General features: G+C 47.2%; 1 protein-coding gene across 1 annotated transcript; it reads right to left on the bottom strand.

The window, feature by feature from the left end:
* Nucleotides 1-209: 209 nt before the first annotated feature.
* LOC146772831 (protein S100-A2-like) lies at nucleotides 210-26048 on the bottom strand. Its single transcript, XM_085637102.1, has 3 exons — nucleotides 25893-26048; nucleotides 12645-12791; nucleotides 210-397 (listed from the first exon to the last, which is right to left on the bottom strand). The coding sequence occupies exons 2-3, from the start codon at nucleotides 12774-12776 to the stop codon at nucleotides 257-259; spliced, it is 273 nt and encodes a 90-aa protein (XP_085493228.1). The 5' UTR covers nucleotides 12777-12791; nucleotides 25893-26048; the 3' UTR covers nucleotides 210-256.
* Between the last annotated feature and the right edge of the window lie 481 nt (nucleotides 26049-26529).

The raw sequence follows: 26529 nt of genomic DNA, 5'->3' as shown, positions 1-26529 counted from the left end.
GTACCCCATTATCCTATCTGGAGTGTACTAAAGTACATGCATGTCAATTTAAAGGAGAAAGCAGATAGACTGGGGGTCCTGATTAGCAGGATCCTAGTCAGACTAGTCAAAACACCAGGAAAAAAGTGGGGGTAACCATGCAGTCAGATCCTACCTTCCTACAAAGCCAAGACAGACATCTTACTGAAAGGAGGAATAAACTAACAAAATGGCATACTTATTTTTTATTAAACGGAGAAAAAAAAATGGGCTTAGATCACGATTCACATTCCTCCATTAGAATACTCAAAGTTGCTAAAAATACAGCAAACTCTCTGAAGGAAACCTTCTGGTCGCCATCCAAGTCCATCTCTTTCATCACCTCTTTTGCCATCATGTCCTCGTCTTTCCCAGAGTCCTGTAGAATGAAGAGGGAACACACAGGAGAAAGTTTGGTAAAATTAAATAAACTATATTCAGAACATTCTACTTTCTCGCTGGGAAGGAAGTGGAGACGCTTCCCTCCCAAAACCTCCACCCTCCCTCAATGTTTGCATTATTCTATACACAGATTGTCAGGCTCAGTACAACATTAAACTAATTTCATAAGACCATTCTCCAGAAACCAATGTTTCGCAGATATTACTTTTGACCAGATGGGCTAGCCAACAAGGGAGATGTCTATTAGTACTGGTTGCTCAAACCCTATACCATGGCAGACTCTGGTAAGTGAGGCACGTACACACACACACACACACCTCAAGTGGAAGTTCTATGGATTATTAACAAACAAAAACCTTCCAAGCACAGTCCAGCTTCTGATCTCCTAGAATGCAGTCAAGTATAAAGCTCCACCCTTGGGGTTGCTGCACCTGCTGCCTTAAGGAAGAACCATCTCAGACGAAAGTCCGGGGCAGAGAGTGACTTCATTTACAGGGTCATTCTCTAGAGAGAAAAAGCTGCAGAGAAAACATGCAGCTCAGAAAAATCTGTAGCACAAAAATTGCCTAGAGCGTTACAGCATCCATGGTGTCCCACAGCCTTCCAACCAGCAACGGCCCTCAGCCTCAAGCACTGGAGGAGGGTTACAATCCATGCAAGTACACCTACTTGGAACCACTAGAGCCAACATAGTCTGTCCTTCTGCCCTCAATTTGTAAACTTGTGGATTGAACCAAAAGTCACATTTGTGTTTAGAATGTTATCCCTCCTTTCATAGAGGGAAACTAAATATACCTAGGGACATTTAGTGTTGTGGACATTGCATGTAATCCAAGAGCTAAATAAAGGAACCTTGGGGATGGGGGGAGGGGGGGGGGGTGACAAGGGGATTGGATTTCAAACTTTGAGACCAATAGGGTAGTTGGTTCATGCTCATCCTGCCTTCTATTTCTTCAGAACAACCCGACAACCACTGCCCTCCAGACCTGAACTAGAAGAAAAATAAAATGGGGGTTTGGAGGGCAGGGTAATAAAAGGAGGTACTTTAGATAGAACAGTCTACTACTAGCAATAACTATAAAGGGCTAAACATTTGCTCAGCCATTAGTCATTTGATGAGACTGCAGGTAAGTTGGTCACATACTGGGCCAGTTCTTATACCTCAATCATGGTAGTTGGAGCGTTGGCCATCTTTACCCATCAGCATTCATAGAAAGTAGGTTCTTTCAGAAGGCTCAAACTAACTCATTTTCCCCTTAATTTGGGATACAAAAGTGCTTTCATCCATGCGGGTAGATGACCCAATCCTACCCATTGTTTCCAGCCAGGCCACTAGGAAGGTGTCATTTGGGTGAACCAGGCTCACAGTATCTGTAGAATATTAAATTTACTACATGTACTCACACTTCCTGGCTTCCTCCCAGAAGCTAGTATTTTCTGGGTTACAAGCTCTCCGTGGCAAATACATTGTTAATGCTAAAACGTGGTTAAAGTACACACAACCCTAGACATTTCAAATTATACCAAAGCGTTGCTTGTCTGAAACAATTATGGTAGACTGGAAGGCGTCCAAATAGCATGGCAGAAGTGCACTACCTTCAAGGCTCAAGTGCTAGCACTCTGGAATTGTATTCTAAACTTCTCACCCCAAGCTTCAGGCTTACTATAAAGGTGGAAAGCACGAGTGCTTTCCAAACAGTCCTACTTAGGTAATCTTGAAGATTGACATTTAGGCAGCTGTGCATGCCTTCTGTAGGAGCTAAACAATACATTTCACATCTGGAGGAGACAATCATTCTGCACAGCTATGATGCAAACGTACTGTAGCAAAGCATCAAGAGATTGAGAGGCTATTCATACAAACAAAAAGCTTGGAATATTGCCAAATGTTGAGTCAGTGGTGGAAGAGGACTTCAGTACTAGTGTCTCTATAAGGATTATCCTGTACTTGGTTCTAAATCCATCAGCCTTTAAAGCTTTAAGTTTACATAGACAATCCAATCTCAATAGATTAGACGGTACCAATGAAAGATAACCGAACTGGCAAGCCAGCACCCAACCAGAGACATGAAGGGGAGCTCAGAAAGCACCTGCTGAGCTGCAAGTTGCAAGCAGCATTGTGAAGGTCCAGGTATACATTTGGCTAATAAGCCCTATAATAAATAGGGGAGAGAATACATACCGATTAACTGTGCAATATGGGCCTATATTGCCATCAAGCAGTTCTGGTGACATTTACAAAACACAAGGCTGAAGGTAGAGTTTTAACACTGTAACCTGAATGCCTCCTTCACCCCCCCGCCCCCCTTCCACCGCTTGCTATATTGGGAAATATTACATTTTACACTGTATACATTTTTTTACATTAGAATTGATTGTATGTCGCTTCAGATAGATTTAAAGCCTTATCAGTTTTTTTTATTCATGTTTGACCGATACCACAGGCAAGTCAATGTTTTGGGAAATATGGGTTTTGTTTGGGGAAAATATTGTAAATATTTCCAACAAATTATTAAATCAGATTTTAAAATGCAAAGAGCATTATAAGGAAATTAAACAGGCAATTTAAAATGTGTTTTCATAGTAAAACGATATAGGATTTGGAAATTAAAAGAATATAAAGTGCAATGAGGGACAGTACATTTTGGTGACGGAGTCATCCGGCGGAAGCACGATGGCTGCCGCGTAGCTGTGGCCGTTGCAGCAGGGCAGTGAGGGCAAGGAACTAAGCCCCATGGAGCTTTAGCGCACAGTTATGATTCGGCAAGCACTGGTGAGAAGAACGGAACGGCAGTGCCGACGGCACTAACTTGCTGTGGGCTCGAGGCAGTATGTCCGCTGGGTGTTGGCTGCGATTGCAGCCCCTCTCCTCCGTTCGCGGGCTCCGCGAGAATGAGAAAGGGCGGAGTCAGGCTTCGAGGCGGCAAAAGGAAGCGGTGTCCAGAACAAGGCTGAGGATTGTTGACGGTGGTTGTCTCGGCTGGAGCTCGCCCAGGTTGAGGATTCAGAAAGAAATCATGGCCCCCAAAGCGGCTGCTGGTTCTAAACTGTTGTCCCATAAGAAAAATACACAGAGGGAGGAAGTCGAGGCAGAGTGAGATGAGGTCGTGCGAGGACCCCAAACACCACTGGAACAAACAAACAAAATAATAAAAAAAAAGGGGCAGCAGGTAGCAGGCAGGACCCGACAAGCGGCTGCATCAATAGCGGACATCTTCCCCAAAGTCGGTAAGGAGAAGGAGTCTAAGGAAGCAGAGGGCACAGTAAATACGATGGTGGAAAGTCTAGCTGGTAACCCCCCCTGATCACCGAGGAATGCACCAACCTGACTCTTTGCTCTGATATACCCTCAGTAACTACCACAAGTTTGTCCTGTGCCCTCGCAGAGGTGGAAGTCGTCCCAAAGGAGACGGTCCTAGCGGAGATCACCCCGGCCCCTTTAGATATGGGGAAAGGGGTTGGCGGTACTGTGGGGCAGATCGGGGGTGGTTGTACTGGAGTCCAGCTAAAGCCAAGAACATCAGTAAATTCTGACCCGCAGAACAATGATCTGTTGCCAGGAGGAACTATCATCGAGAGGGAAAAAGCACCGAGCGAATACTTCTTTTCTGTCTCTGATGGGGCAGAGTGGTCTGAGGAGGATGAACGCAGATCCTATCTGGACTCAGAATCAGACCGAGTATGATCTCCCTGCAACTACAGTGCGGCCCCCTGTAGTAAAGAGCCAGCCTTTAAAAATAGTATATATATAGAAAAGGGAGTATCACGGAAAAAATACGTACAATTATTCATAGAGAGAGCACATTTAATTACCCTTTCAAAATTATTAAATAATAATAGCATACATCTGGCATCATTTACAGTATATCACAAGGAAACAGGCGTTTATACAAAGAAAGATACAGACACATATATCACATACCATCAATACAATATATAACAACAAACAATTAACCCAAACAAAAACATTTTTATGAGAGTGTCCCCTTAAGAGGTATCAGGCGGACCACTCGGAGGTAGTCAAACTGAATAATGGGGAACACAAGCAATGTGGGCAAATATAACCCGAACTTTGTTAGATGTGTCCCAGCGGCAGTCTGTAAATCACTGAAACTCAAGTGACTCCTCCATTCAATATCTGTCGACGTGACCACGTTTCAGCCACAGTGAACTTCAGGCCTCTTCAGGACAGGGGTTAAATGGCAACTAAAAAAATGTATATATATATATATATATATATGAGGGGGGTTTACCATTAAAATATTTACAAAGATATGGAACTAAGGGTGGTTCCCAAGTCGTGCGCACAAGCCCAGTAGCCAACAAAAGAACAGATGACACCCTGTGTGCCAACATGATTTATAAAGAGAAGAAAGGGATAAATATTAGTCATGCAACGCAAGGTGCCTGGGAATATCTAATAACAACCCTAACCCTAGTGTGAACAGGCATTAATAAAGTGCAGACAAAACTTCCAATAAAATCTCTTATATAGCCACCATCCTGGCGTGCTGTATATATGTGCCCAATTAGAAACCTTATATCCCTACTCATACAAAACATAGATACACTCACATGTATCTTCCAAATTTAGATCCAAAAATAAGCTCACTCGCAATCGATGGGAGCGTTCTGTAATAGAGGTCAAAAAGGAGCAACAACGTGTCAGCAGGGCTGCTAGGGAGGAGGTATAATGTCCACAGGGCATACTATCGTCACAAACATCAAAATGCACCTACCTAGTAGAGACTTAATTGCGCTTCAAGATTTTGCCTACGGCAGTGATCGGGACACCGTTTCACCGACTGAATCGCGCTTCACCACTTTGCCTTCGACAATGATCAAAGCACCGTTTCACCAACAGATTCTAAAATAAGAATGGAGACAACTATTACGTGTGCTCCGTTTTTACCAAGCCTCTCTAAGGCGGTCTGTCCGGGGAGAGGGGGAGGCACTTACTAGGTCAAACACGGGCAGTTTTTTAACTCGAATTCTCAAAGGCACGCCAATCCAAACACACGCGGGTTCCGAAGTAACGGAGCCAGACGCGTCCAACCCGGAACTAAATACTCGCGCTATACATGGGTCCCTCCCGCTGCCAACGAAGACAAGGATATAGAAAGGGGACTACAAGGCATCTAAGGCTCATAGCGATCTCGGGTCTTCGAGTTCCATGAGTTGAAGACAAACTCCTCTGATTATATTCAACATAGGGCAACAATATATACAGGAACATTCAGTGGAAGTATATTTAAACTAATATTTAAAATAACGACACCATAGCGAAAGGAATCTCAGGCTCATAGAAATCTCGAGTCTTCGAGTTCCATAAGTAGGAGACAAACACGGGGCAACAGTATATACAGAACCATTCAATGAAGATATATTGAAATAACAACACCATAGCAAAAAGAATTCTCAGATACACTCATTACAGCTACTAACTCGGTCCCTCGAACAGAGAAAAGAAAATTTAGAGTGGGCATTGTGAGCACAACATGGTTAACACACCAGGGAGACCCCACCACTCAATAATATACAAAGGATCTGTATAATATATACAGTTACACTAAACAAATATACTTACAGAGAATCTAAGTACATAGCCACAACTGAGAGGAGAAGCGCCCTACAGGTGGCTCATCCATCTGGTACATCAAGGTCATATAACGGTCAGTTTATAGTCTTGGCCAAGAATAAAATTGCATACAGAACCTTACGAAAGCAGGAGCCCCCTTAGACAATTATATAGCAAATCCAGTCAGAAATTGCCTAGGGGAAATCAAATCTATGCAGGATTAATTTCCAATCAACGACCAAACCTCATCGCGGTCATTGAGCCCCCTACTACTAGAGGTCTGAAATCTTTCAATAAGACGTGCTTCTAGAGTATTAAGTTTTTTCTGTAGTAGTATTTTAGTAGTAGCCTTCACTATTGCAAGGACAGTCCACTCCAGCTCGTTTTCACCATGTTCTTTTTCCAAAAAGTGTTGGACCATGGGAGCCCCCAAGGTCTTGCACCGAATGCGGGATTTATGTTGGATAATCCGCATTTTGACTGCTTGTGTGGTCTGTCCTATATAAGAACACCCACACGGACATGTTACGCAATATACGACATTTTTCGTATTGCAATTTGAAAACATCAGCTGTCTATGTATTTTACCATGAATCGTGACTGTTTTAGAATCCTTGGTATGTACACATACAGCACAATTGTTACACTTGAAGTGTCCTACAATTTTAGGTAACCCCAGTAGACCTCTAGTATCTGTGGGCATAGGTGCTTGCCTAGAAGCTTTAACAAGCTGGTTTCTCAAGTTCCTACCACGCCTGAAGGCGAACAGTGGCTTGGGAATATTTAGATGGTCCAGTAATCTCAAGTTCCTCAAGATAATCTGTTTGACTTTGTTGGCTTTCGGGCTGAAGGTCAATACACATACCAATTGTTCTGTGTCCTTTTTAGTTTTAGGTGTAAGGAGATTTTCCCGGGGTGTGTACCACGCCCGTTTAAGTGCTCCCTTTACCAATCGCTTGGGGTAACCTCTATTTACCAATTTTTCTTGTAGATTTTTTGCATTCCTGAAGTAGTCGTGTTTTTCTGTACAGTTCCGTCGTACCCTCAGGAACTGCCCGTAAGGCAGGTTGTCCCTGAGGTTACGCGGGTGTCCGGATGAATAGTCTAATAAAGCCTTTAAAAATAGGCCACTCACCGAGAATTAAGTTGGGATCACTCTCCTGACTTAGCCCTGCAGGGAGGCCCTGCTGCGGATATTACTCATCGGTCACTCTTGGAGACCATACACCAGGAGATACTGGCTCACAGAGAAGAGACTCGCCAGGATAAATCGTAAGGCGCAGGCCGCTATGAGGAAGATACAGGGAGTGGTCAGGAAGCTCTCTAAAGTTTGTACTAATATGGGGGACAGAGTATCCAATCTGGAAGAGAGGGTGGTATCCACGGAGGCAGAGGTAGCCGTAGCCAGTAGCAAAGTCAATGCCCAATGCTCCCAGGTTGTGGACTTACAGTGGAAAATGGAGATGGAGAACAGGCTCTGCCGGAATAACCCAAGGGTCCTGGGGATCCCGGAGGGGGTCGAAGGTTCCGATATAAGGGCATTTATCATCAAGCTTTTTGAGCAAGCACTTCCAGAACTCAAGTTGGAATTGGTCCATTGAATTACAACAAGTCCACCGTATCCCCTTTAAGATCCGTAGCAACGCTAAAGGGGACAAACCTAGAGCAGTATTGATATTTCTGGGCAACTTTATACTGAGACAGTCCATCGCGGAATATGCCAGACCAGATGCTAGGAGGAGCGGCGATGGGTTTTCTTTTGTTCGTCCAGACTACTGCCACACAACTGGGGCGAAGATGGCGACTGAGGGAAATGATTAAGCCATTTCGGGAGAAGAGGATTCAAGCTCATCTTATAAACCCGGCCCAGTTAAAAGTCATCAATGAAGGGAGGACTCTATTTTTCTCATCTGAAATCAAAGCGAAGGAGTATTTGGACTCTCTGGGCAAATAGTCTGACTCTTCTCGGGAATGGTCACTCGGTAGAAAACAATCAGACATGAGTTGGGTGCGGGGGGGTTCAATTAGCTGTGATTCGAGTAATCTTCAAAATGGGCTAAGGGGCTTTAAAGGGTATCATATTCTGGTTCTATTGAGCTTCTCCTCACTGTGTTTACTGCAGCTCCATTATATGCACAGACTAGATCTGAGCGCTTCACTAAGGAGGGTTTGGGTGAGGGCCTGCGAGCCGGGTGGGGTTGGCAGTGGAGAGGCGGGAGTTAGGGGTTTGGGGGAAAAAAAAAAAAAATAGCAGTTTGTATCATCTAGCTTACCTTTCTAGTCAGCTTATGGCCTTCGAGATGGCGAAGCAGTCTAAAGCGCAGGTTTACTGCGATGTTCAAATAGCCTGTCAAGATGGCAAGCATTAGGGTATGCTCTGTTAATATAGGTGGGTTAAACGATTGAGGAAACGTCTAAGGTTGGCTCACTTTGTTAAAAATAACAGAATTGATATTCTATGTCTTCAGGAGACCCACCTTCCCTGGTCCAAAAGGAACCTTATGTCCCTCAGCGGTTTTGAGCTGGTGGCTTGCTCGACCCAATCGTCAAACAGGGGAGTCGCGATCTTAATAAAAACATTTTTGGGAGGGGTCAGGCGGATAAAGTCGGACAGTCACGGTAGATGGGTCTTAGCGGAATTGGAAAGGGGCCTGACACTCTGTAGTGTATGGGTCAAATGAAGATGATCCGGAGATCTTCGACTCCCTAGAACTAGAGCTCGCAAGCTGGCCAACTTGCATAATATTGTGTGGCGATCTAAATATTTCTGCAGATGGGGCGTCACTGCTTTGTATCAGGATCGGAAACCAAGAGCTCTTAGGGCAGTAAAAGCCCTTATTAATTCCCAAGGGTTGAAGGATGTGTGGGGGGGAAAAAGAACCATCAAAGCCTGGCTATACATATTATTCAAACCCCTACCAGAAGTTCACCAAGCTGGATTATTTCTTTATATCTTCAACCAAAATAAATAGAGTAGGAATAATTAAACTCCCGAAATTATTGTCGGATCACAACCCTTTGATATGGTCTTAAGAAATATCTGGATCCGATAGGGTTAGGACCAGATGGACATTCGAAAGACGTTTATTGGCAGACAGAAGATTTATGGAACATTTTGAAATGGGTAGCTGAATTTTTTGCGGCCAATAGGTATAGTGCATCCAGAAATGCCGTTTGGGAGGCATTTAAAGCCGCTCTAAGGGGCGAATCTATAAGCTATGGGGCCAGGATAAGAAAGGAGGACAGGAGGGAGGTGGAGAGGTTAATGGGGAACTTGTCGGACGCAGAAGAACAGCATATGAAAGATATAATTAATGGAGGGGACAGCAGTGAGAGCCAGAGAGATGCTGAATATTAGAGCAGCACTCAAGAAGACGATCACCCAGAAGGCTACAGGAGATTATCAAATATCAAAGGCCAAACGCTATGAAACGGGAGAACAGGCAGGTAGAGTGTTAGCTTTGCAAATAAGACAGGGGAAAGCAAGGAATATAATTTCCTTGATCGAAGAAAACGGGGAGGAATTCACACAGGCTAACGAGATAATACAGGCTTTTAAGAATTTGTACCAACGCCTGTACAATGAGGAAATCCGGGATGGTTATCAAGAGGAGGTGGTGGATAATGGTCCCCGACTTAACGCCTTCAGGAAGGATGAACTGGACAGGGATATTAGTGGGAGTGAGATAATAAGAGGCTTTACGAGAGCTAGCCTCGGGCAAGGCCGCAGGCCCAGATGGGATCCCTCTGGAGGTGTACAAATGTATTGAACCAGAGATCATTCCTTTATTAGTGGATCTATTTAACGGTATATTCTGTACAGGAGTGGTCCCAGATTATTGGCGGGAAACTAACATCGTAGTCTTCCATAATTAGAATAAACCGCGGGAGAAATTAGGCTCCTACCGCCCAATATCGCTAATTAATGCGGATACAAAGCTTTATTCCAAGATCTGGGCAAAAAGGTTGGGCAGGATCATTGGCGGTCTTGTCTCCCTTGGCAACATGGGTTCATACCGGGGCGCAGTACTACGGACCATATTAGAAGAGCAATAGCGCTGTTTGATGCCCAGGTCGCCGGGGGAGGGGAGATGGCCATGATCCTGCTCGATGCAGAAAAAAGGCCTTCGACCGGGTGGTTTGGGTTTTTTTTATGGGGAGTGCTGGCAGGGAGAGGATTTGGGGAGAAAGCCATCAGAGCTCTCAAAGCTATGTATGTAGATCCTGTAGCGAGGGTGGTGGTTTAGGGGGGAAGAGCTCTGAGAAGATAGTCATAAAGAGAGGCACACGACAAGGGTGCCCCTGCTCCCCGATCCTTTTCGCTCTGTATATCGACCCACTGATCCAGAAGATACTAGGGTCCTCCAGGATTAGTCCTGTGGTTTGTAATGGTCATATTCGCAAAATCTTGGCTTTTGCTGACGACCTGGCAATCACCACAACCAACCCTCAGCAGGCGCTTACGGCCCTGGTTGAAATAGCAGAGGATTTTGGTAGTCGTTACGGTTATCTCTTAAACGAATCCAAAACGCAAATAATCTGCACCGGGAACATAGTCAAAAGTGATACGAGATATGTGGATTCGGCGATCTATCTAGGGATCAAGATTAATGCCTCAGTGGAGAAAATAGTAGCGGAGAATTATCCCCCACTCATGAAATCTATTGAAATAGAGCTAAACAGAATAGACGTGTTACATCTTTCTTTGATTGGGAGGGTAAATGTTTTAAAAATGACAATGTTTCCAAAAGTCTTATATTTGTTCCAAGCCATACCCCTTTTATTGGAGGATAAATTAATCAAAAATCTGGATTCCATTTTTATAAGATTCATCTGGTGGTATGGCAAGGTCAGGCGCTCTACAAACCTCATGTCACTCCGTAGGGAAAGGGGAGGGCTGGCCCTACCAAATCCAAGACTATATCACTGGTCCTGTCTTCTGACCCAAATGTGTACTCTGTTTCAGCGTGAGGTAAATAGTGGTGTCACTAATCCAGCAGCCCAGGTCCCACCTTCGAGTTATTAATTGGGGGAAAGGCCATTGGGCTGGTCCCACCTTCGAGTTATTAATTGGGGGAAAGGCCATTGGGCTGCTGTTGCGCGAAGTTGATCGTAGGTACTACAAGAGGCCCCGCCTGAAGATCTTGGAAGGGGCATGGGGGGTTTGGAGGTCCACTTTAAGGTTATGTAAAATACCAAAGGTAAACCAATATCTCCATTTGTGTACTTCCAGCCTGCTCCCTTATGTGGGTGCTGATAGGAACCTGCAGGTATGGAGGGACCTTGGTATTAAGACTTTTGGGGATATGTGGGGAGGACATAAACCGCTTGGGTTTGATGCCCTCCAACAGAGGTTTGATATCCCAGACAATCATTGGCTTTTGTATGGTCAAGTAGCACGGTCACTAAAGGCACTGAGACCAAAGCCTTCATTATTGGAGGACGCCCCAGTGATTGTTAATAAAGGGGTGTAAGAAGATCAAATTGTTCTATAAGCAGCTCATGGCAGGACTTCGAGATGATATGGAAAAAACAGAGTCCTCTTTGGCTACTAAATTGGGAGACCCCGATGTCGATCTCGACCTGGCCCTCACCTTGAAAATAAATAAATTTAGATCTACAAATCTGAGGGCCCAGCACTATAAAACCATATTCAATCTATATCATTCTCCCGCTAAATTATTCGCCTGGGGGGTCAGGGAAGACGATAGATGCCCTAGGTGTAACGCAGGGCAAGCCGATCCTCTGCATATGTTTTTTTACTGCAGTTCACTGACTTCAATCCAGAGGGAATTGGGAAAGTTTTGGGAAGGGCTGCTAGGCCACAAGATCGACCTATCCCTTACCCTGATGCTATTGGGCTGTGACCATAAGTTAAAACTGGTAAAGTCTGAAGAAGCTCTGGTCTTCATTTCTGTGGCTGTGCTTCGGATTTTAATCTCATCTGGTTGGAAGGACACTATGGCCCTGGCCCCCTCTTTCCAAGTGTGGCTTTCAAGACTGCTGAGTATACATATCGAGAGAGGTCTTGTACGAGCAGAAGGGTAAAAGAATGGGGGGGGGATCTTGGAAATAGCTTTTGGGCCCCAATCTTAACTTGAGGATGATGGACAGTAGTCAGTCGAGCTAGCGTTACATGTTCTAAATCTGTATTTGTGTTCCCCCCCCCCCCCCCCCCCCCATGTACCATTTTGCATACTGGCTCGACAAGGACTTATGGCCTAGGTTTTATAAGGTTAACATCTGCGCTGATTACGCATGTCTTTTTTTTGTATTCATGTATTCAAACTGTAAATAAAAAAATAAGATAAGAGGGACAGTACATTTTTACAGATGGGATCGTTGGTTTACCTAGTTTCACACACGGGGAGGATTCATTGGTAGAGGTTTGCATCAGGGTGGGCCTGCAGGGGGGCTTGTCCAGTATGGTAATAAATGTTCTAACAACAGCACTAATATTGTGAAAGCATGACAATACCTGCATTTAACTTTTGTTTTGGGAAGTTAAAATATACTGCAAATTAATTCAGTACTGAATTATGGGAAATAACTCCCAGCAAGACCTTTTCTTTAAATTATGCTCTTTGAAACCACTGGCAAACATTCAAAAGGTGTATATTTAAAGATAAACATAGGTTGTACTTACGGCTAGACTTGGGAACTCCTCCTTCAGAAGCTTGGACAGATCCTCCTGGTTCAGCTCTCCATCCTTACCATCAGCTCCAGAGTATTTCTTGAATGTCTGGATCATAGCCTCACACAGCTGTTCCAGATGCATCTTGACTGTTGCAATCTGTAAAGCAAGCACACAAGCCCTCAGTCTGGGTCCAAAATATCCCAGCTTTAAAATGACAAAGGCGCATTCTCTTGCTTCTTGGCTGTGCTGAACAGTCTGTGCGTGCACTTATGTTTTATTTAAATTCATGTTTCATGGAAGACATTTTATTTTTTGTGTTCATCATAAGAGTGTCTGGGTACGACTGGGTATCCTGGAAGATCATTTATTGTGCTTTAAAAGCTAATGCAAGAGAATATATTATGAAAAGTGTTGTAGAATGCACCATTTTTCCACACATTGTCTTGGGGACACCCCCCCCCCCCCCCAAATCTCACCTTGTAGTGGTCAGGCTCTCGCTATGCATTGTTTGAGCCAGCGTGTAATGAAACGAGGACCCCCCCCCCCTCTCAGCAAACAGCACGGATGTGCCCCCTACCTGGCTAACAACTTGTGCTGAGGGGGGGGACCTGTGAAGGTTGCGCCCCCCCCCCCCACACACACACACAGTGGGGGCTTATGTTACACCACTGGTTTGGGGTGGTCTGACAACATTGGCCAGAGCTGCTTTAGGTTCCCAGTCCGACCCTTCCCACCAGTGCTTTATTTTGGCGACTAGGACTTGTGTTTATTATCTGACTATGACCCAGAGTAAGAGATAAGAAAGCATTGGCAAAGCAAATGGGTCTCGCCTCTGGGCTTTGCCAATGGTTTTAAGCACACTGCAGATCTATTTGAAGAAATGTGGAAATCTAAGACTTTGCGGCTGCCCGCGACCCACGCAGGGGGGCCACCCTAAAAGGGCAGCCCTTTAGTGCCATTTGGGCACTAACCCACCACCTCTAATGCCAGGACTCCGGGAGAAATCTCCTTGCCTTAGGCACATCATTTCTAGTGCGCCGAGGAGGTGGGGAGGGTATTTATGCCTCCCCAGCCATCCTGGCATCCCTTTGCGCATATGGTCTGGTACTTAACTATGTCCCCTACTCTAACTACAGACCCTGGGGTTATGGATGGCACGACCCCCTTCCCCCAGCGTAACAGTATTGGAGACCACACCAAAAGTTATAATTTTTTGGATTAGGGGAGTAACGCCCGGCTGTATTTATTAAAATTAACAAACAATTTAAAAACGATTATATACAGAAACTTTGCGCAGAAAGTACAGATACATTTGATGGTCAGCTATTCCACGGCTAACCTTAACACAGTCTAATACACAAGACACTCCTACCGTAAATCTATCAATGCATGTATTTACTTTCTGCGTGTCCCATCTAGAGCATACGGCAAAGTCAATGACTGGCAGCTCGCCCGGTCCCAGTGTACTAAGAAGGTTGCGCAGGGGGTACAGCTTATCGGATGGATACTTTCCCCCGGGCCCCCCCTGTGCCTTAAACTCCATTACGGGGGGCTGCAGACTTCTGCAGAATGGTGCCTTGATGCCCACTGGGAAGGATGACTCCCCCGGCTGCCGCACCCCGACAGCCTACTTACCGGCTGTCACTACCCCCTGGAGTTACATGGTGCTGACCGCTAAGGACCGAAGACTATGCTTACCAATCATGACCTTACCGCCTGACCAGAGACACCCTAAATACGACAATATCTGACTGAAAGAGGAATTCAAACTCGTGCTTTTATTTATACGTTACTACAGAATCAATTACATACAATCGCTTTGTTTCCTGCAAATAAATTGGAAAAAGGGGACAAAAAATAATTATCCACAACACAACCGAAAACAAGCCTTCCAACAATACTTGCCTTAGGGGATGGTGGGTGGGAAAAGAAAGATTACGGGCCCGCAGCCGGCCCGGTGGACGTTGCCTGTGGGGAGCAACAACGGACTGCTCTGCTCCCCACAACCCCCTTTTAAAGAGGGCGCCCAGGCTGACCAGATGAGACCAGTCTGCCTGGTCGCAAGCTGGACGTTTCTGAGCCGGAAGCACCCAAGTGCTTCTGGCTCACAGAGGCCGCCTCGACCATTGGTCGTTGCGGGGGAGGGAACGCCGCGTCATTTGCTGACGTGGCCTCCCTCCCCCCACCCCCTACTAGTGGCCGGGGACTGGTGTGACCGCCATAATGGCAGCACGGTCTAGTCAGCCCTCGCCTTCTCCAGGACATGCAGATGCTGCAATTGACACCATTTTGGACCCTCTTTGTGATACTCTGGATTGACGGGTACCACAGGAGCTGCACACAGCAAGTGCAAATAACCCTCCTCCCCCCCCCCCCCCCTTCTCCCCCAGTAGGCACTTAGAAGAGCTGGCATCAGTTGTAGGTGGTGGTCTGCCGTGGGGGGGGGTATTCGCACTCACAGCATAGCACCTGGGATACAGGCTCTGGCCCGGTGCCGCGCATGTCGCTGCCTGGGCCCGTCTAGGGTACTCACCGGGGCTCCCTTGCAGGCCCGGGCGGTGTGGGCAAAGAGGGGCTAGGTGAGCCCCCCTCATTGTGCCTGGTCCCTCCCATGGTAAACCGCAACCGCCCTATTAGAAATTTTGCTGGGGAGTCTTGAGTCGCGGGAGGCGGCCTGCGCTGTAGGGATTCTGCCAAGCGGCCCTCACTGGCCCCACTCCGCCACCTTTACTCTTGCACAGGTTGGCACAATTCTGACACCTGCATATAGGTGCTTTAAACATACCCCGGGAATTTGCAGCACCTCTCCGGGGTGAAAAACAAAAGTGCTTCCATGTACATTTCAAGGGAGAGCGCTTGGCCGCAGGAAAGTATCCGCTGGGGGGGGGGGGGGGTTCCTTTTACGCAGTTTCCGTGGGAGGCAGGCGAGGAGCACATGGCTCCCCGTGCAACGCCCACAGGCTCCTCGGCGCACACTATACAGTAGCAAGACTGTTATGCCAACAAATAACAAAATAAACAGGGGGGAAATCCCATGGCCACAGACATGAATCCAGAGGTGTGCTCACAAAGGCAGGAATATTTTCCCGTTTAAAATGTCCTCCTATCGCCTGATTCACTCAGTGGGGAAATATTTTGTCTGGTTTGCACCAAACAAAAACGGAAAACACCTTTCAAAAGGGCAAGACCAGGGATGTAGATGCATCACTGGGTTTACCATGGCCAAATAGGGGGGGCAATGGGGTGGAGACAGTATTGAATGTAGAATCGGGAGTTCCATTCCCAGATTTTCCGCTTAAGAGAACGGTGTGATCTTGGGAAGGCAGATCTTACTTACTCTTCGAGGCAGTGCTTGGTGTAACAGTGAAAGACTTGGGAGCTGAGGGACAAGGTCCACGTGCCGGCGCAGAATCCTGTGATTCGGGCCAAAATAATTAGCGGGGCCACTGCCATGTAAATCTCTGCGCTGGTAAGGTGGCGCAAGTCCTTGTATATTGTAACGGGTGCGCAGGTAAGGCGCTCTGATACCATAAGCTCTAGTATGTGCTAGATAGAACTGAGACAAGACAACCAATGACACTTTGCACTTTTGGGTAAAAAGTGAACGTTTAAACAAGCAGACTTGCAAAAGAATTACTAATGTCACTTAAATGTTTGGAGCTGGTAGAGCACAGGTCCGGATCGGTCTTTCCCTCGTTCTATTTTATTTGGGCCGGCGGCTGACAGTGCATCCCACTGCTATTCCAAAGGGGTGTATGGCGATGCTATGCCCTATACAGTTTGGGTATCTCTGGGTTACAACACTTGGGCTGCAATTCACTGATCATGGGGCAGGCCCCCAATTAAAGGGTAGGGGAGGTACTTTTGTTCTCACCATCCCAGGAGCTTCATGAAAGGTGTACTGTCTTCCATGAGTCTGGGAAGATGTGGTTGGAGCACAAATGCCAACAATTACCAGTACAGTTGGCATTTTATTTTAGAGGGGCAGGTATAGCTGCTCAGATTTTACTCCCTGTCCTCATATCCAAATACATTGGCTAACCTTTTGGCACGCTGGGATACCTTAGCAACAGTGGATACGAGATACATATGCAGGGTGAGGGACACCAGCATTGTGATGCATCAGTCAGTGCAGGTGACGGATGGGTTTTCAGGTAATAAGGACACGGTGATCCACCCTGGTCTTAGTTTAGGTGAGGTGGTGCACCAAGCGGCCTTGTAGGGCATGAGATGGCATAAATTCACTCCATGTCTACAGGATTATTGTCTGGCGCAGCCCTTGGTCATCAGTCTGTACCTTTGTACTGGAGATCATCCAGTTAAGGGAGCACATTAGGGCTTCGTCTCCCCAAAATGATATGCACAAACTGGTACAGTGTGTTAGGGTTTGAATCAAACAGAACTGGGGGTCTTATTGGGCACACTCACTGCCTGCACATTGTGCTTTGGCCGGTTTGTTTAATCTTTTCTTAGGGAAGAGATATGTGGGGTACCCAATTGATCATAGCATGGCACATTAAGGTGGGCGCAAACTGGGTTGTAACCAATTAAATGGGTTATTTTAAATACTTTGGGGCACCTGCAGCAGTGAGGGATGCTTCCTGAGTGCCTAGGACTTTATTAGTAGCACTCCCCTCCCCCAGGCCCACAGGGCTTTCAGCAGAATGGCCACAGGCTCCAGCAGGTCAAAGGAGGATTTCTGTGCAGTGCTTGTAGAATGTCACGTACCATTAAGGTCACGTTACTACTAGAGTTGTCCCAAAGTTTGGGGGTCAAACTGGGTTGGAGCAATAAGTTAAAGCACAGGCACAAATAGGCTACAATGTATTAAACATTTGGCATTCAAGAAAGGGCAGGTATTGATACATAATGTTCCCCTCCTGTACCCACTGTCTCGTCTGCTCCCTGGTATACTAGCATGAGTTTGGGAGGGCAAGATTTCACCGGGGGGGGGGGGGGGGGGGGTGCCTGACTTAATTCGATGAACAAATCCAAAAGGTTTCACATTTACTAACGTGTGAATTTCAGCTGCCTGTGCATAGTTTTATTCATATGCACAGTATCAATTTAAATAGTCGCTGCATTGACTAGTGCGACCAACGGAGGTTCACGCACCAAGGCATTTTGCAATGGTGAGTGTTACTATGCTGTAAGGATATAAAGGTTAAATATGACTGCCAAGTCCTGCTGGGGTGTCAGCCAATTGGCCACTTACAGGTTTAAAGGCGAGTTCAAAGGACACAGGAGGGTTCATGGCAAAGAAAAACCTGGACAGATTTAGCTTTTGGGTCTGGTGGGGGTTTGACTTCATGGTCTTAGGCTCTAGCCCCGTTGTGTCAAATCAACCTTTCTTCCTTTCCTTCTGTGGTTGTTCAGATGAATATCAGTAGGCGGGGTAAGAAATCTGATTCAGCGGCAACATGCCTACGGGAACACTTACACTTCAAAAATACACAAGCGTCATGCTCCAACAAGCGCTATACACAGATACTGGGAAAAGTAGTAAGGTGGGCTTGATAATTCTTACATCTACCTGCATTGGCACATCTGGTCAGGAGCGATTGTCAAAATGTATTGCACTTCAGCCAGGCAATGTTATCACCCATCCACACCAAGACGATTGTTTAAGGTCATCTTGGGCCGCATATACACAGCACAGTATTAGGCCCCTGTGGTTGGCAGCATTGTGAATTACTAAATTCAACTGAATAGGAGGAGTGACCGTGGTTTACACTAGCAGAAGTTAGAGAGTGCAAGACTTCACCTAGGGGGTGGTAGGCTGAATTTGATGGACTAGTCCAAATGTTTTACAGCAACTGAAAGTGGGAAAGTCAATTACCTGTGCATAGTTCATTCAGATTCACAGTATCATTTTAAATAATCGCCGTAGTTCTAAGTTGCAAGCGTGAAATTCCCTCAATGTCAGCAACTGCTCCCATTGTCAGCAACAAAGCTGCCTGGGAAGTCTGGGTGCAGTCACCACAGATTAAAACTGAACAGGCAGTCTGGCAGGAAAGGAGGGATGTTGAATTGATTGCCCACTTAGCAGTATGACTACTGCACACGAGAATGGAGGGTGATTCAAGGGCCACGGGTGGTGTGGCAAAAATGCTAGACAGTCAGCATATGCTGGGTAGGAGATTTCGCATCACCAACCAGAAGGGTGCCCAGTGGCAAAATAAACAGTAAATAGGTTTAATATGTGTGTCTCTGGCCTTACAGCTGTGTGCAGCCAGTCTCATTTAGAGGTATGTCCCAGGTGAAAATTGTGCTCTTAAGGTTCTCAAGACCAATGCGGCATCTCCCAGCAGATCCACTGAAGGTGTGCTGCAGCTAAACATGAAACTGGGAATCTGGGATTCTGACATTTTTGCGGGTCTAAGCATCCAGGGTCAGATAGATAGCAGGTACTGTGCATCTGTGAACCGACGGCAGTTAAGCGGGGTGCGCCGTGTAATTTGTCACTACACGAAAGGGTGAGCTGTTGCCATTAGTGGGCACAATACATATATTGTTTCAAACCAGATTTGACACAGTTAAGGTGTTCACCAGGGTTTAGCAATCAAAGGGTTCTGTGCAATTGTCTGGTCAACGGGGCGAAGTGCACCCCAGAACCAAGGCTAGGTGACACGTTACTGCAGTTAAGCTCAAATGCCCCACCTGGTTAGCTATGTTAGCCACGCTGGGTGGGGACGCTGTCAGCCAATATAGTGTGCTGCTGTCCCAATAACTGGGGAAACAAGGCGTCAAGCACAAAAGGCTACTATGTAAAAAGAACATTTGGCATGTCCAGTATTTAACAAAAATTAAAATTTGACAGCAGATAATTTGCCACTGCTGGGGCTGCACAGTGTGAACCCCCCTCCCCCCCTTTTGGGAATAATCTAGTATGGGGTAAAAGAAGGTTCTAGTCAATCCTGAATGTTAAGCACCATATTGCAGACAGTGCGCGGTGAATTAAATCAGACAGATTCAGCAAGATGGTATGCGTAGGGAGTATCACCACAGAGTGAAGTTGTCACTCTGAACAGGGTGCTGCGACTGCATTGGGGTGCGCAATAAGCATTCCTGGCCACCATGGCTTAGTCAAAAATGGCCGGTGCAAATGTCTAGTCAACTGCAAGAGTATGTGCCTGCTCGATGGGCAGGTTTCAGGTTGCTTCAGTTAAGCACAGTAGTCCTTGCCCTGATAGCCTCAGTAGATAGGCTGGTGGTGGAAGCGGTCATCTATCAAGGGTGCTGCTGTCCCATAACATAGCTATGGTAAGAGTAGAGCTCCCTCCTGGGAGGCCATCAAATTCCTACAGATAATGTGAGGCAGCTGTACCTCCCGGAGAAGGATAAATAGCTCCTGCGGTTTCCCAGACAGTTTGTCTGGATGGGGTTTCCTGGAATGAGATGGAGCAGCTCCGAACAGATCAGAACCTGGTGGGGTGGGTAGGTTTTCCTAACATCTTGGTGATCCACTTAGGGGGCATCGACCTCACTGCCATGGGTAGGGGGCATTGTTGCAAGCCATGAAGGCTGACTTGGGTGAGATCAGCAAATCCATGGGTCAATGTGAGCTCTGGTGGTCTGAGATTATCCCCCGCAGAGTGTGGCATGGGGCTAAGTCAGAGGAGGCCGTTGACTATTCCCAAAAGAGAGTGAACAGTTTGAGGCGCAAGTTTGTATATCAGAATGGTCTGGGATTCATCAGACACGAGCTGATTCAGGCCAATATTAAAGGCTACTGTGACAAAGATGGGGTCCACTTGTCACCTGTGAGGATAGTACTGTTGCCCAGGGATTTGCAGGAGGCCTTGAAATGGCAAGTTGCAGGTAAGAAAGGAGGTGTATTGGTGGTGGGGGGCTCTTTAGGCAACTGGGGCCGCCTCCAGAGCTGCAGCGGAGTTACAGGGCGATCTGGAAGCCTACGAGTACAAAAGGGTACCTCTGCAAGAGTACAATAGGGGGCGCCAGAGCCAAATCCCAGGAGCCTCATGGTAGGGTCCTGGAAGAATTACGTTGGCGCCCTGTTAGTCCTTGGGGCGGTTGTGGGCCTGAACAACCAGGGGTTTGCCTTGCTACGCTCCGCCCTGAAAGGGGCTTGAGTAATAAGAGACCAATGTGTCACATTATCTGGAAAGAGGATCACCCCATAAGGTGTAGCACTGATGGTGTTCTCCACAGTGCTTGGCTCATCAAGCGGGCAGGGCAGCATAGGTTGGTTACAGCTGCCTGCCCTTGGACCGCTCGTAAAATAACCCACTAGATTTCATACTTCTGTATGGAATAAACCTGCAGCAATATTTTTCCCCCAAACAAAAGTTGTGTTGTGTATTTATTCATGCGTGCTCGGTTGTGTGGGTGGGGTGTGTTGTCAATGGCACTTTCCTTCGAGACATTAGGTGGGTGGTGGAAGTAAGACTCAGACCAGTGCCGCCCTGCAGCTTTCCAGAAGTATGACTGTAGCGTCGCTCCACAGCGCTATGATGATTTAAGAAAACCTGCGAGATTAGCTGCAGCTCCCTGGAGATGGACCGCTAGATTACAAAGAAACAGATGTACAACATTTTAACAGGAAAGGGGGTCATGGAAGTAAAGGGTAGGCTGGGGAGAAGCTCCTGGACGAGTCAGAGTAATATGGAAAACGGTGGAGGGTAAAGAAACACTGGAGAGAGCAAGGGGGGGGGGGGGGGAAGAAGGATAAGAGGGGACTGAAGCGCACAGTAAGGTGGACTGCGAGCTGCACATGATGCTTTAAACTGACAGCTCTGATGAGAAGTGGGGAGGGGGGGGGGAATAAAATAAAAAAATTAAACTGCCCTGCACAGAGTTCTCCACAAGCAGAGAGAGACAGGGACCTCAGGTGCCTACTCACAAGTCACATTAATGTGAGAAGACAAGAAGTCTGCAGTATCGTGGAAAACACAAACAGATGGATGAATCTCATTTATACAAAGAGCAGAGATCGTTCCTCGTGACAGAAGAGCTCTCCCATCTGCACACGGGAGAGGTTGTTCAACTTCAGATGGGAGGAGTCATCAGCCTAGAGTGAGATCAGAAATACTAGCAGGTTCCAAAGAATCAAAGAGAGAGGGGGGGGGGGGGAACCAGCAGCATCATGGAGGAAAGTTATTGTTCAAAAGCACAGCACATTTGAACAAGCATTGAAAATGCAACAGGTCTCGCCTTTGATTAAGTTAAAGCCATTTGCTTATGGTAGAGCGTGGCGAGAGCTGGTGGTGCGTCTCCGTGATGTGGGAGGTGGGCAGCAAGGTCTCATCAGATCGAGGAGTTTACCAACACATGGCTGCGGGGGATATAAATACTACACCGCGGGGACCTCTGGGAAGAGGGCTGCTCCCAGGAATGGGGGTAACGTGGTGTGCTAATCTGCACTTGTGATGGAAGCACATTGTTCGGTGTCTTTGAACACATACTCGTGCAAGTAAACAAGCCAACACTGACATGCAGAAGGAAACAAACACTTATATCTATGCACAGACAGGTACACAATTGTGCAAGAAAACACATACTTGTGCAAGCAAGCACGTGCACACTCGTGCAAGCACACACAGAAGCAAACATTGACATGTAGAAGGAAACATGCACTTCATGCACACAGACAGGCACACGCCCATTCACATATACCCACATGTGATTAGGGCCTTCAAAGCACACATGTGCACCCACACAAACATGCGCACACACACACACCCCCGCACAGACCACCCCCCCCCCGCCCACCCAACGGAAGCGCACACTGACGAAGGCAGGGTGGACATTCACATAGGGCCCAGAGACCAGGACGAATCTGCCGAACATGTGCGTTGGTGGGAGTGGGCTCTCAGAAGCATGGTGGTGTCAGAGGAGGGGTAAAGGGGGGGGGGGGGGGGGGGGGATAAGCCAGGTGCAGCCCCCCCTGAGTCTGCTGCCAGAGGTGCAGAGAGCGCAATGGAGGGTCTCAGAGGCACCATAGCAACAAGGCCTGACCCGGCTGGAGAAAGGGCAGAGATTAGAGAATGGAGGTGGGGGCCCTCTCTGCCGCCGCACTCTCCATCTTGAGGCCCCCACGCTCAAGACTTTACAAGTGAGGCCCCAGTAAGACAACCTGTGATGGGGGGGGGGGGGGGGGGATACAAGGCAAGTTAAGAACAAAAATCCAATGAGCGTGCCATGCTCGGGAACTACTAATCACCGGAAGATCTGAAGTCAGGCTGTGTGATTAATGCCCGTCCTGCCTGCACTCCCCGCAGTGCGCCTCCCTGAGGGCCAGAGCCGGACTGGCTGTAGCGGGCACCAGGCAATCCCTGGTGGCCTGCATGGGTGGGGGCCGGTTTTGGGCCCCTGGGTGGGCAGTTTGTTACTGGGCCGTTTTTGCAGCATAGCTGCAAAATCAGCCCTGTAACAAAATCGGCTGAAAACTGGCCCTGGCAAAGAGCTCGGCGGTATCCCCAACCCCCAGGGGGGTGGGGGCCAGCCGAGCACCTTGCCAGGGCCAGTTGTGGTTCCCAGTCTTGTGGTTCCCAGTCTTGTGGTTCCCAGTCCAGCCCTGCTGAGAGCACTCATTTCTGACTGAAAAAAAACACTGCTGGGCAGGCTAATGGCAATTTTAGCCCCCAGGCAGAGCTGGGTGTGTGTGAGGTACCAGCTCAGACAGACTGGTCTCGGCCCAGCCATGACTCCCACTCTCGGTAAGGATTCCTTGGCCTGTCAGCTGTCAGTAATGGCCAGGGTGGAAGAGTTGTCGCACTGGCTCTTACTGGGCACCCACGTTAACGAGCAGAGTCTAGGTAACAGAGCAATTTGGGTCGTAATGTCAGACTTGTGCCTGCAACATGAGCCCTTGCCGTTCAGAGTCAATGAAGGAAGCAATAACAAGCCTGGGAACGCGGTGTGGATTTCTAATACATGCCTAATCACAGAGCTGGACTGGCGCGTGCACACGCCCACTAAGATAAATGTTTACGACGCATGGAAAGCAGGTGAGCCCATCCAAGTGGGCCGTCCCAAAAAGCCAAAGGGAGGCAACATACAAAGCTCTTTTCCAATGGATGGCCACCGTTTAGCATAAACTGACGCCAACCAATGGAAAAGAAGGGTGGGGGTTAAAGCCCTTTTCTAAAGGTACTCAGTTTCATTAAATCTCGCCGAACGAGCTGCGCATTCGCAGCAACGCTAGCCGAGACCTAACATGTGTGCAGCAACGCTAGTCGAGACCTAAAAAGGTGCACAAAAGTGCTCACAGAAGCGACTTGCTTTTGTCTCCCTGCCAGAGAGATGGACGTTGTGAACTCTGAAAAATGGTGAATGATGAAAGGCGAATACCCTGTAAACAAGCATGGACTATTGGAGGGGGAAGAAGACCTGAATCACAGCAGGAGCAGTAGAGCGAGACTAAGCACAATCAATCTCCAGAGAAAAAAATAAAATAAAACATACAGGAAGTGATGCTTGCCTGGGCTGTATAATTAGGAGGCAGCATAGAAGTGACACTTAAGCCAACGAATGGTAGGTACTGGGCAGGCTCCAAGCCCTTTTTGTATGCTATAGGGTCTTGCAAGCGAGATGCTTGCTCGACCCCCACCCCCCCAAAAAAAAGGGGGGGGGGGAGGGAGGGAGAAGAGGAGAGAAGGTAAATATAGGTTAAAAAAACAACTAAAAAAAAAGTGAGGAAGAAGGGTTTAAAGAGATCAAGAGCCAAAGAGGCTAGCAGTGCATGATGGTGGATAAAAAGGCATGAGGCGGAAATGAAGACTAGACAGCCAAACTTGGACTATATTTTTGCCCCAGGCCTTATTCTTAAGAATTAAGCGAACTCATCCTCAGCTCTACTTAGTTTACTAAGACGCAGATCCCACCAGAAGACCTGTGGTTTGAAGACGTTTTGCAGTTCCGTTTTAGCCAAATACCACAGGAGCGAGTCACTCTAATTCTTCTTCATAGCTGCCCATGTGACAGTCCAGGGTTTTTCTTTGGATTCTGAGACTTGTAGTCGTGTTGATTCAGTCATTAAATCCAGCTTACAACATGAAAAAAAAAAAATGGACCGGAGCAGCATGTCATGGGTGCGCCTGTGGAATATGGCATTATATGTAACATTGGACGGATGAATATATCAGCTTAATCAAAGTCCTAATCGATGGGACCTTAAATTGCGTCCAAAGTTGCCGAGTGGTCAACTTTAATTATATTGTTAGCTACACTCAAGTCATGGTCATTTCATAGCAACCACGCTTTCTGGTGCACGCATCGTCAGTTGCCCCAACCCAGGTCGTTTGCATTCTGGGACTTGTAATTTATTTTTTTTACTAGAAAAAGCATGAACGCAAGCCCCAGGTTACAGAGGAAGCAGGACTTGTAGGGTCTAGTCAAGCAGATCAGAGTGCATTCCAGTTTAGCTAACAATCTTAAGAGCTCTCACATTTTTCTGGGTCAATGCGCGAGTCGCACCTTCAGGCCCATCTTCCTTTGCATGATAAAGCTTGCAAGGTTTGTCACAGGCCATAAAATATGTACCTCAAAGTATCAAAATGTGGAATAGGTATGTGGCTGGACAGCGCAAGATACAGCTTGGACATGGAAAATTCAAAAGCGCTCCATTCGGCCCATACTTAGTTATATTAAGTCAAAACTACAAGTCCCAGAATGCCGTCTAACAGCACAACGGGCTGATGCACAGGACACAAGGTGTAACTTGCCAAGAACGGCCACACCCTCACTGGCGTCCATCAAGTGCTGGGTCTTTACATATAGAATGGACTTCTCATTACTGGTCATTTGATTACAAACTTTTCCCTCCCCATCTTCAGACCGCTCTAGTCCCACAAAGGAAAGCTGCCCCTATTCAATGTATGGCAGGGTCTCCTACTCCAGGCTTGACTTTGCATTCTGGAGGAGGACAGCCATGTGCACCCCATTATAAAACCAGGGCACAACCTCCAAAAGGCAAAGAGACTAGGCCTGGACCGGAGCAACTCATCGCCCGTGGGCCTGGGACACTCGGCAGCTATGAAACAATTTATCGGTGGTGCGTTCGGAAAAGTTAATGTGATCGTAGTCCCGCAGAACGGACCACAAACCCCGCATACCACGGTGTTATCACCCAGAACGAGCCACAGACCTCTTATTGCCACACAGAACAGACCACACACCCCAGGATTATCACCCACTACAGACTACTTGTTACCCAGAACAGACCACACCCGCGGAGTATCACGCTGTTTTCACCCAGGCCAGAACAAGCCACAAACGCGAATCCCAGCCCCTTACCGCAAGTCTCAGCTCACACGGGTGAGCGCAGGAGCCTGGAAGGAGAAGCGTAGCAAACGGCCAGTCTCATTGGCCTCTTTAAAGCCCCCAGCCCCTCCCCTTTACTCCAGGTGAGGACCGCGCACGGCCGGCTTCAAACACAGGCTCGGACTCACTCAAAGGGCAGTCAGTCAGTGCTCGACGGGCTTCGCTGATAGAGTGTGGGGCCGTTTTTAGCGCGGTTATGGGTCTATATAATTATCTATTGGGCCTGTTTTTTGCAGTTAATTTCTCAGATATTAAAACACACATTGTCTGCAGCAACATCACATCCATGCAGTCTGCCCTACATTGCAAAACGCGGACACAGCGTGTCTTTTTATACTCTGAAAACTGCCCCAGTTTGCAAATAATATGGGCCACTCTTTAGCTTCCTCATTCTCAAATGGGGGCCCTTTTATTTTGGTGTCCGGTCCGATTTTATATCTCGGTCCGATCCTGTTCAACTTCAACAGGTTTGAAGCGATCGATTAAAAAATAAATATAAAAAAATCACGAAACCGATTCTTCGGCCTCCCAAGCCCTGGTTGACGCCTACTGAGAGCAAACACCAGATTAGCTGATTTAGTTTATTTCCAGAAAGGTCTTTGAGTTCACT

Source organism: Triturus cristatus, chromosome 12 (genome assembly GCF_964204655.1).
Source record: "Triturus cristatus chromosome 12, aTriCri1.1, whole genome shotgun sequence".
In the NCBI taxonomy this organism is placed as follows: domain Eukaryota; kingdom Metazoa; phylum Chordata; class Amphibia; order Caudata; family Salamandridae; genus Triturus; species Triturus cristatus.
This window is presented reverse-complemented; position numbering and strand designations above follow the sequence as displayed.